This window comes from Mangifera indica, chromosome 19, assembly GCF_011075055.1.
Source record: "Mangifera indica cultivar Alphonso chromosome 19, CATAS_Mindica_2.1, whole genome shotgun sequence".
NCBI lineage: Eukaryota > Viridiplantae > Streptophyta > Magnoliopsida > Sapindales > Anacardiaceae > Mangifera > Mangifera indica.
The window spans coordinates 8,587,847-8,598,428 of record NC_058155.1 but is presented as its reverse complement, the minus strand read 5'-3'; the positions used below and the strand labels follow the sequence as shown (position 1 = coordinate 8,598,428).

General features: G+C 32.7%; 2 protein-coding genes across 6 annotated transcripts; one reads left to right on the top strand and one right to left on the bottom strand.

The window, feature by feature from the left end:
* The first annotated feature begins 238 nt into the window (after nucleotides 1-238).
* Nucleotides 239-6,745, top strand: LOC123202764 (fluoride export protein 1-like). Of its 5 annotated transcripts, XM_044618880.1 has the most exons (9): nucleotides 240-618; nucleotides 705-753; nucleotides 2,664-2,798; nucleotides 2,861-3,114; nucleotides 3,280-3,357; nucleotides 4,508-4,606; nucleotides 5,145-5,337; nucleotides 5,414-5,838; nucleotides 6,442-6,745. In XM_044618880.1, the coding sequence occupies exons 3-9, from the start codon at nucleotides 2,732-2,734 to the stop codon at nucleotides 6,661-6,663; spliced, it is 1,338 nt and encodes a 445-aa protein (XP_044474815.1). In that variant the 5' UTR covers nucleotides 240-618; nucleotides 705-753; nucleotides 2,664-2,731; the 3' UTR covers nucleotides 6,664-6,745. The 5 variants fall into 5 exon arrangements, with proteins under 5 accessions (XP_044474816.1, XP_044474815.1, XP_044474813.1 ...); XM_044618878.1 differs by having other exon boundaries at nucleotides 2,664-3,114; XM_044618879.1 differs by having other exon boundaries at nucleotides 240-753.
* Nucleotides 6,746-7,172: 427 nt separating this feature from the next.
* On the bottom strand, nucleotides 7,173-10,128 carry LOC123202765 (flavonol synthase/flavanone 3-hydroxylase-like). The gene is made up of 3 exons (XM_044618882.1): nucleotides 9,635-10,128; nucleotides 8,707-9,034; nucleotides 7,173-7,507 (listed from the first exon to the last, which is right to left on the bottom strand). Exons 1-3 carry the CDS (start codon nucleotides 10,087-10,089, stop codon nucleotides 7,295-7,297), a joined length of 996 nt encoding a protein of 331 aa, XP_044474817.1. The 5' UTR covers nucleotides 10,090-10,128; the 3' UTR covers nucleotides 7,173-7,294.
* Between the last annotated feature and the right edge of the window lie 454 nt (nucleotides 10,129-10,582).

Sequence of the window (10,582 nt, the reverse complement as noted above, 5' to 3'; positions counted from 1 at the left end):
ACAGATTTTCCAATAATAATTACTTTGAGTGTGGAGAAATAGGATAAAAAGTATTCTTGATATAAAAAATATAATTTATTTAAAAAGATAAAACTATTAAAATTTTATCAAAAAAAATTTACACAACTAATTTAACGCCTATTTTAATTAATTTCCCTAAACTTGCCCTCATAACATTATCTTTTCCTTAAATGTTAGCCGTCAGGGGCTTTATAGAAGAATTTTATCCCTTCCTTTTTGTACGCAAACCTCCTCGTACATTTTAACGACGAACGTTAGAGAGCGTAAAACGATAAGTATCTCCTGCCAAAACAGACTCTTTTACGTTGGTTGGTTTTGGTGCGTCAATTCCTCACACACCGACGTGTGTCCATCGTGGTTGTCAACCTCTCATCTATTTATTCTAGAGACAGTCAAACTTTCAGAGGAAAAAGGGGGCATCATCATACTTCGGCTCCCTCAGCTCACTCTATTAACGCGCTTTTCACTCCTCTAGTTCATAGAAAACAGAAGAAAAACCAAATTCCTCCATCTCTTAAATCCGAAGGCCGTCAAACTCAAGAGGCCGGAAGGCTTATTCTGGCGTCTCCTCAGATCCACTTTTCACTCGAACGTCACGTGACTCGCGTTACATGCACTACTTTTAAGCTTTTCAATAAATTTAGCGTCTCTTGTTTACGGTTTCATTTTTGTTTATCTTTCAGTTCCGTCGTCATCTGAACGAGAATTTTTCAGAAGACCTTTCGGCGGCAGGTATGATCATTTTCTTTCTTCTTGTGTCGTATATTTTAATTTTAGAAAGTTTGTAACAGTTTGCTTTCTCCTATGATCTGACTTTTCTTTCTTTATTTTCGCAATGAACTTTTTTTAGGTAAGTTTCTTTGTTTACTTTTTTACTATTAGCTACAGTTCACGTGATAGTTCCTGTTGAGTGATTAACCTGCGCAATCAATTATTAATTATTTTGGTAATAATAAGCAACTAGAAAACTTTGCAGTTCAGATTCTCTGTTCCTAAGTTTGATTTTCTTTTTGAAGTGTAAATTTACATCAAGTCAAAATTCCAGTGGGCCTTGCCTTTCCCTTTTTATATAATTTTTATTATCTTTAGTTTGGGTTCGATTTCTGTTCTCTTAGTGGAAGAACACATCTTCAATCATTGAAAACTATATTAAAAACTTCTTCTGAAACTGAAATACTATAAGTGTATTGTGAATTATTATTTTTTAAACAATGAAATTGTTAATAGGTTCATAGGCAAAAGCTCATATTATCACTTTTGGAATTAATTAGAGAAAATTTTGAAGGTATTAAAGTAGAATAGAATATGGTAAACTTCTTCGTTTTAAAATATAACATATAGGTCCTTTTTTGTTTGTGAGTTATATCTCATAGTTTCCAAGATACTCTTGGATGCTTGACCGTCACAATGTGGATGTACGAAGAACCCTTTTTTCTCTTATTATTTTGCATATTATAAATTGTTGATTTATTTTGAAAGTATACTGGATTGTTTTGTTTGATTTAAATATGATTTTATTATTCCATAGTTTGCCAATTATATCCTCATGATCTGCTGAGTGTTTAAATATGAGAAGCATAATTGGGATTTGAGTGATTCCATTTAAAGAGTTAGGTATTCTAATATGTAGCTGAGAACATAATTGTGTAAAATTGTATAAAAGGTTCTGGTTTGATGATATCTTTCCTTTAGTTTATTTTTCAAATTTGTAGCACGTCTTCATGCAGAAATGAGTGAATTACATTTTCCCACCTAAGGTTTAGCCTTAAAACACTTTTTCACTTTTAGTTAAAATAAATAATATTTTTTTACCCAAAAATCAAGCATAAATAACATTCTTCCATCTAAAATTAAACTCAGTTAATAAAACAATAGTAATAAATTTGTGAAATTATCATTTTATCCGTACTATTTCATTTTGCAAAATTATCAAATAACCCTAAATTAACACAAATAAAAAACAACCCTTTATATATCAAAATTATTAAGAAACCACTTATTTTAGTTTTTTTTTTAACTCTTATCTCTTATTTATATGTTCTTATTATTTGTCATATAATCATATATTAGAGAATAAATCATAATTTTTAAAAATATCATGAGTCTTTATGAAAATTTGTAGGGGGTTATTTGAAATTTTAAAAATGTTTGGAGATCTGTTTGAAAATTTTTGAAATATCAGTTTTTTCTTAATAGTTTTAAAAACAACAATTATACCTCGAGATAATTAAATAAAATGTAATAATGTTTTTATGGGTTAAATTATCATTTTTAAAACATTGGGATCCGCTAAAAAGTTGTTATTTTTTACTTTTAAAATTAATAGAGTAAAATTATTATTTTTAAAACATGTGGGTAAAAAAATGTTACTTATGCAAACTAGGGCTGAAAAGTGTTTTTAGACCAAACCTTGGGTGGGAAATGCATTTACGGTGCGGAAATTTACTTGGACTACTATTAATTTTATATGCTTTTACTCTTGAAAGAGTATAGATGTTTTCTCTTTTGCATAAGTTACCATTGCCCACTGCCCAAGGAAACTTATAAAAACATTAATAGCACCTGCATCACTTGCTTCTCAACTATTGTCAATTTTTCATATATTCTTGGTTTAATTGAGTCAATACATACTTCTATTGCAGCACTTGTGATAAGTTTCCGGGACAAACAATCCTGTGACTGTGGAGAAGGTTCATGGATTGTGGGACTGATGATGCTGAATTTAGGAGACGTGGATCATTTGGTCAAGCAAGCAGTGCAAGTTCTTCATTGGGAAGGTATTCCTTGAGTTTGTCGCGTCCTCAACTGGATAATGGCATTGAAAGTGAGACTGTTTCAGAGACAGGTGATATTGGGGATCGAGCGCTTCACAACCGCCGGAACAGTGACAGTGGTAGCCTGCGGTTCTCTATTGATCATGCATCGGAGAATGGAGAAACTATTCCCTTTTCAGAGTTAAATCTATTGCAATCTTTGGGGTTCCGGTCTCGTGATCCCGCTGCACTCAATGCAGTCAGTGTGGTGACACCTTTACCTGAGGAAATCATATTTCGTCCCGCAACGCCATTACATTTGTCTGAGGATCAAAAACAGGTGAGCTTACACTTTATAGTTCGCCTCAAATTCTTTAGTGATATATGGTCAAGGATAGAGCCTTTTTTATTCTTTGTAGTGTTGGTGGTAATATGCACATAGAGTTTGTTTTATTTCCTTAATAATGTGCCGGTAAATTATAAGTTTCAACGTTTCTACTTGCAGGAGAAGGAGAAAGTGTTACCATTGTCATTGGAGTATATATCATGTCTTCTCCATTTGGCTGTTTTTGGGATTCTTGGGGTAATATTCATAACTAGTATTTCCTCAAACTTTTAGATCGGCAGTAGGCAACATTAAAATCAGCTGAAATATATTTCAATTCCTAATTTATCATTTTGGTTTCTTATGCAATCTGTTCATTACCTTTTAGCCTTATTTTTCACTCCATTCATCTAGTGTGCAAGTACTTACTTGGCACCAACCCTCTAAACACAATGTATTCGAAACAAACTTTCTATTGTCATTAGAACAAAGTGAAATGTTACTGAAAGCAGCATATGACTAGTGACAGACATGTTTCCGAAGGTTTTCTTTTGCTATTAACATCTATATTCCCCCTTTAGTCATCTTCAGTTTGATCTTCAACTCCAGAATTTCCTTTTTCTCGTTTGCTTACTCTAAGCTCCCTGTTGTTTAGTGTTGGAACTCCCTTCCCAATCATAAGCATTACATAGATGCTTCTGAAATTACAATCATTCCATTCTAGTAAGATTGGTCAATGAGATAGACCCTTGATCTTTCTTTAAATTTGAATTCTGCTATTCATCAGGTTCAAGGTTTGTAAAAGTAACCTTTATATTTGTATTTATTGATAGTTACTGTTATGATTAAGTGTAAAATATGAGATTTAGATCTGACATCGGGAAATATGAGTTGTTTTGACCTCTCCAATTTCAAAAATTAGTTTTTAACATGTGATTCTCTTAAGGTTTATATCATCTACTAATGTTAGAACTAACACTTAGGTGAAATATGTATGTGTGGTTATTAAATTAGATTGGACAGTTATGAAACATGTATGAGTAGTCATGAAATAAGTATAAAAGAGAGATTAGGAAAGAAGAGAAGGGAGAAGAAACTTGGATTTTGTTTGGGCAACCTTTGATTGATTGTGGAAGAGAGTCTAGTCTCTCGAACGCTAGACAAATTAAAGATAGTTATAGCCTCTTGAATGACCAAAAATGGAGAGCATTGATCTCTCAAAATAGCTAAAATTAGCAATTTGAGAATATATAAAATACAGTGGTGGTTTACTTCTTTTGGGTGCCGTTTTATTTTACTTCCTGTAAATCAATTCCGTTTGTGTGTACTAGCTGGTTTAAGTTGGTTGGGGGTGATTTGAGCAGGTTTCTGACAATTACAAATTTTCATTGAAAAAATTATTGTGCAGACATTAACAAGGTATTTGCTGCAAAAGCTTTTTGGCCCCAGTATTGCTCATGTGACAAATGAATTGAGCATCCTATACCTTGACCTTCCTTCTAATATGGTATTTCATTCTACCTGTCTTTCACACGCACTCAAGTTGAAAAGCATACTCATAAGATCATACTCTTTCATCAAACATTACATTCAGAAACAAATCTCACTTTTACCTGCTTTTTGGCTAATTCCAAACTTGTAATTTCATATTTTCTGAAGGAGATTTCATCAGTGACATGATGGATGCAGATTTGAAAGTGTCAGTCAAAGAGTCTGGATTTAGATTAGACTGACAGATGTATTTTAATTCCAGAGTACTGGAAGTTGACTTGAAATTGAATGATTGGGTGCTTGATAGTTAAAGGGTATTTGATGATCTGCCACTCTAAGAGGCTTTCTACCAAAGCCTTAAAATTTTCCTTTGCTAAACCAAGGCAATCTGGTGTTAAACTGATTTCCCTACAGCTGGTAGAAAGGCTTTTGCATTTTTCACACAAAATGCATTATTCATGATTTGCTGTTTTCAGATCTTTTTTTTTTTTTTAAATGATTGTGAACATTTTGAAAATTAATTTTCTCATACAAAATCAATATGATCCCTCCAGATTGGTTCTTTCTTGATGGGCTGGTGGGGTGTTGTTTTCAAAGGAGACATTTCCAAAGTCTCTGAATTTTTAGCCATCGGTTTGACAACTGGCTACTTGGGGAGCCTTACAACTTTCAGTGGCTGGAATCAGAAAATGCTTGATCTCGCCGTCAATGGCAAGTGGGTGCATGCTTTTCTCGGCTTTTTCCTAGGTAATATGGCAATTGTGAGACTCGGGAATAAAATTGGCCCTGTCCTAATCTCATTTCCATTTTGGTTGTTTTGTAGGATTGTTTCTTGTGGCCTACTCCATAATTTTCGGGATTGAGACAGCCAACGGTTTCAAGTGGCTTCTAAAAAGATTTTACTCAAGTACAAACAAAGAAATTCCGGACTTGAGCAGCAACTGCAGAGTGGATAGTTTAAAGCGTCATTTGGCAGCAATGGTAATATTGACTCTTTTGCTAGGAGTTTTATGGTGTGTGAGTGGAGTGCTAATGAAGAAGGAATATGATAGTGATAGCAGTGAGGCCCAGCTATGGTTGAGTTGCATTGTTGCGCCTCCAGGCGTCTGGATCAGGTGGTTCTTAGCCCGACTGAATGGACGTGGGTTAGGGAGGGCTGGTTATCTGAAATGGGTTCCATTTGGTACTCTGATTGCCAATGTTTCCGCAGCTCTTATCGTGGCAGCACTTGCTACTGTCAGGGAGGCGGTATGTATTCGCAATTCGGCCTATGTTTATATCAGCCTCCTTCTATGTGTCTATCTAAACTTAAAAAAAAAAACATCCCTATTCCAATATGTCTCACATGTTAAATTCAAATCAAGCCATATGTAAACTCGTCTCGATTTAAATGTAATTGAGTTTGATTCACTGGAGGAGAGTCAAACTCGAGTTTAGTTTAATCTGTAACCAAGCAAAAAATGACTTGAGAGTTTGACAAATTAAAAACTCTTAAAACTTGAACTTAATCTTGAAAATATTTAATTCTTAGGGGTAAGCTTGAATTTATTTTAACTAAGTTTGTTCTATACTCTTTTTTTAACTCGAACAAATTTAATTTGAATCTAACCTTAATTATAAACATTTGTGATGTTTTGAGTTTACCAGTAAATATATTTTTTGGATTTGTTTTTGATGAACCAAATTAAAAAAGAAAAAAATGAGGCCAGCGTCTTTGAGTTACTAGTTTAACATAGGTTTTGGTGCCAACAGTTTAACTTATCACCGTTAACGGTTTGCCATTTTTTTAAGTGTGTGTTTGTGCAAATGATTTGTTCAAAAATTTTGATAAGTAGATATTTGTGTGTGCAGGAGAATAATAATACCAGCAACGTAGTTGTCGGTGGCATACAATTCGGATTTCTGGGTGGTTTGAGTACAGTGTCTACTTTTGTTGCTGAGTTCAATGCAATGCGGGAGAGCAACCAACCATGGAGAGCCTATGCATATGCCCTTGCCACAGTACTAATCTCCTTTGCCATAGGGATTCCGATGTTCTGTGTACCTGTGTGGACAAGGAATTTCAAGTTCTGAATGGATTCCAATTTAAACAGCTTTTTTGCTGTTCCATAAACAAGAGCACAATAAATAATTACAAGATTTTGTTCCACTGCACAATTTATATCTCATATAGTCATATTTTAGGAAATGTAAGTGCCACCCACTCTTGGATTTCAACTTTTGGATTCTTTCCTTTCTTTTTACTGATTATTATGAAAAATAATTGTGTAATATGATTTTGAAAAAATAAAATAATAAAAAATTTAAATGATATATCATTATTTTAAAAAAATAACAAAAACATCTAAAATTTTAAAATTTTTTACATACATTTTTATTATATTATCATTTTTTTCAAAAAATATATTAATTTGTATTGGTAATATATATTATACTATGAATACGTGTTATATTATACGATATGTCTACTATATCGTATTTATTTTATACTTCTCATGATCCATATCAATTTTTATCTATATCATATCATATTGTAGGATATGTACTATGTATTGTAAAATATTGATACTCATACTCCGACAAAATCAACAATTGATCTTTCATATCTCTACGGTTTATTGACCAACTTAACATTATCACTAAAAGAGTAGTAAATAAGCTGTTATTAATAAGACTAGAGGCCCCCCGACAGCTGCAAATAGACTTACTGGGGAACCTTGTTGAGTTTACAATAAGCATAGTCACTAAATTTTTTGGTCTTGAATTTGGCAGGATTCTGTTCATTTACGAGCTTCGGATGAGGCCCTACCTCCAGGTCGACTGGTGGCTCTAAGAACACTGGCCATGACAATCTTGTCTTCTCCTTATTTACTGTCACTCTGTGGAGCACACTCCTGTACTTCCCATTGCTCAAAATCTGCCAAAAAATAATTTGACCAGAAAATTAAAGGGCTAATATATTAATCAAAAAATTAATGACAAGAGTTAAATACTCATATTTGTAGATAATATTGGATTCTAATCGAATTTAGTTCGACCGAATTTAAAACGAGTCAGTTTCAAATGAGCTTGAGCCTACAACTTCAAGCTTGAGCTCAAGCTATTTGTTAAACTCATAAATTAAAAATTTTGATACAAAATAAAGTTTTTTTGATCTATATATATTAAAACGATGTTATTTTAATAACAAATTAGTTAAAATAGAAACTTGAATTGAGTTCTAGCCAAGCTTAAGCTCATTTACAACTAACTCAATGAGACCAAATTTGGGCTCGAACTCTATTTCTATATATCAAACCGAATTTAAGTTTAGAGTAATTTAAATCTAACTGTATTTGTAACGTCAAGAGGTGGATTTGCAATTTTATATTTGAGTTAAAAATATAACTATCTCGGGATAACAGAGTGAGATAATCTAATAACAAAAAAATTTATTATATAATTATATAAATTGACGAATAAATAATTGTAAAAAAAAATTAATACCATTTATTTTCGTCCCTCTTTCTAGGACCTTAGTGAAACAGAATACTTTTTTTTAACTGTATTGTTTTACTTCCTTATCCTACTCCCCATTTTTATTTTCTTAAGTTCTATCTCTCTCTCACCTCCACTGTCATCGGCTTCAGTTCACCATTTCACTCACTTTGAAGTAACTCATAGTATGGTAGTTAAATTGATGGAATATTAAAAATCAAAATTTTTATTATATTTTTTAAAAAATAAAATAATACATGATAAGTTATCATTTTTTAAAATATCTCAAATACTTTTCAAATTTTAACACATTATTTTTAAAAAATATTTTAAATACTTCTGAAATTTTAAAATCTCTTTTATATAATTTGACTATATATTCATTATTCTAGAAGGTGCATCGATCTATATCGTTAATATGTATCATACTGTAATATACATATTATATTATACAATATTTTTGTTATATTGTATATTATAAATACACTTTAGGATATACATAATTTTTTATTTGTATTATAAGATATGTATACTGATAACTATGATGGATCATCTTAATTTCATGTGTATTAAAAAGATATCAAGTGTGTGTGTGCGTGTATGTGTGTGTGTGTGTGTGTGTGTGTGTATATATATTACCTCCATTTGATCGCCAATGTGAATGACAAGCGAATTAGTAACGTAGTTGACGTTGTACCAGTGGCCATCCCTGCAGGCCTGGAGGCCCTGAACTTCATTTGGTAAAAGAATAGTGATGGCGCTCATGTCCGTGTGCTCCGCCAGACCAAGAGCAAGCTCCGGCTGAGGACAGGGCGGGTAATGGTTTATCTTCAGAAGATAAATAAGGTTTTCGCCCCCCAGAGCCTTCCTCACCTCATCTTCTCCAAGCCCTAATCCTAGTGACAAGCTCTTTAATAGCTTGTCCGCCACCCCATGGAGCCACTTCGTATATTCTTCCGTCGCCTCCCTGCATTCAATATTACACTATGTATCAATAACCCCATTTCAATTAACGAAGTAAATATGATTCAATTAAGGAGAGACGTTAGCACTTTATATCTAATAAGAAGAAATGCTATCCGACGTCACTCTACAGCACCTATATTTCTTTAAAAAAAAATACATTATCTTTTCAACAAAAATAATGTATACAATTAACCAATTTAGTCTATCAACTAAAAACCAAATAAATAAGGTATATTAAATATAACAAAATTGATCTTTTTAGTGTTTGCCAACGATTTAGAAAAGCCAGAGATGAGAAGAAATAGTTTTAACACGTAAAAAAAGAGAGAAGCTTTAAATGTCAAAAAGAAAAGGAGATAAAATCAGAATTAAGAGATTGAAATTGTGAAGAATAGTGAAACATAAAATTAATTTTTAATTGTTAAAACAAATAAACACGTTTTGAAATTTATCATATTTCCAAAAAAGCTTTCAAAATGTTTCGTATCAATTTCAGGATATTTTAAAAACGAAAACATTTCAAAAACGTAGAAACACACCTTATAGTGCATTTCAGTGCTTTCTAGGTATCACATAAATTAGAGAAAGTTACATTACACACCTGTACGAAGGAGGATTTTTAGGCCAAAATTGGTAATTAATAGCCGATGGGGGAGAAATCTTATGAAACAAATGATCGTTCCAAGTTTTCTTCCCTTCTAATTCTTTTTGAAGCTTTGTTCCATAGCCTTCAATGCCTTTAGACTCGGGAGGTTTAGCATATACCTCCTTCTCTTCCTGTGGAAGCTCAAAAAACTCCTTCCCAACTTGCTGTAATTTGCTTAAAACCTCACAAGGAATGCCATGATTCACAATTTGGAACATCCCCCATTTCTGGCTCGCATCAACGATCAGATTCAGGGCTTTTTCCTCATCAGGGTCATTCAAATCAATGACGGGGACCTCAAGGGCCATTCCATGAATGGTGGTGAGCCCTGGTTGTTCATGTTGTGACCTAATGAACTCTTCTGGGATTTTTTCTTTCAGCTCAATGGCTCGCCCTGTTTCGATCGCCATGAGATTAATTTTTCTTCAGCCTCAAACGGTTATGGCTGGTATAAATGTGACAAGTTGTAGCTCCCTCTCATAATTTTTTTTATGGAGTTTCAAGAATAATGAGACAACAAAATTAGGTGAAACGTACAGTACTATATAAACGGTTTCGCTCAACTTAAATTTCGACCTACTTAAAGTTGACACCTATAAATGTAATATTAATTGCTTACAATTGATGGATCAGTATTAGAGATTAAATTAGGATATTAATTACAATTGATGGATCTAATAATAAAAAAATTTATTATATAATTATATAAATTGATAAATAAATAATTCTAAAAAAATAATACCATTTATTTTCCTCCCTCTTTCTAGGACCTTAGCGAAACAGAATACATTTTTTTAACTGTTTTGTTTTACTTATCCTACGCCTCACTTTTATTTTCTTCAGCTCTTATCTCTCTCTCATCCCCATTGTCATCGGCTTCAGTTCACCATTTAACTCACTTTG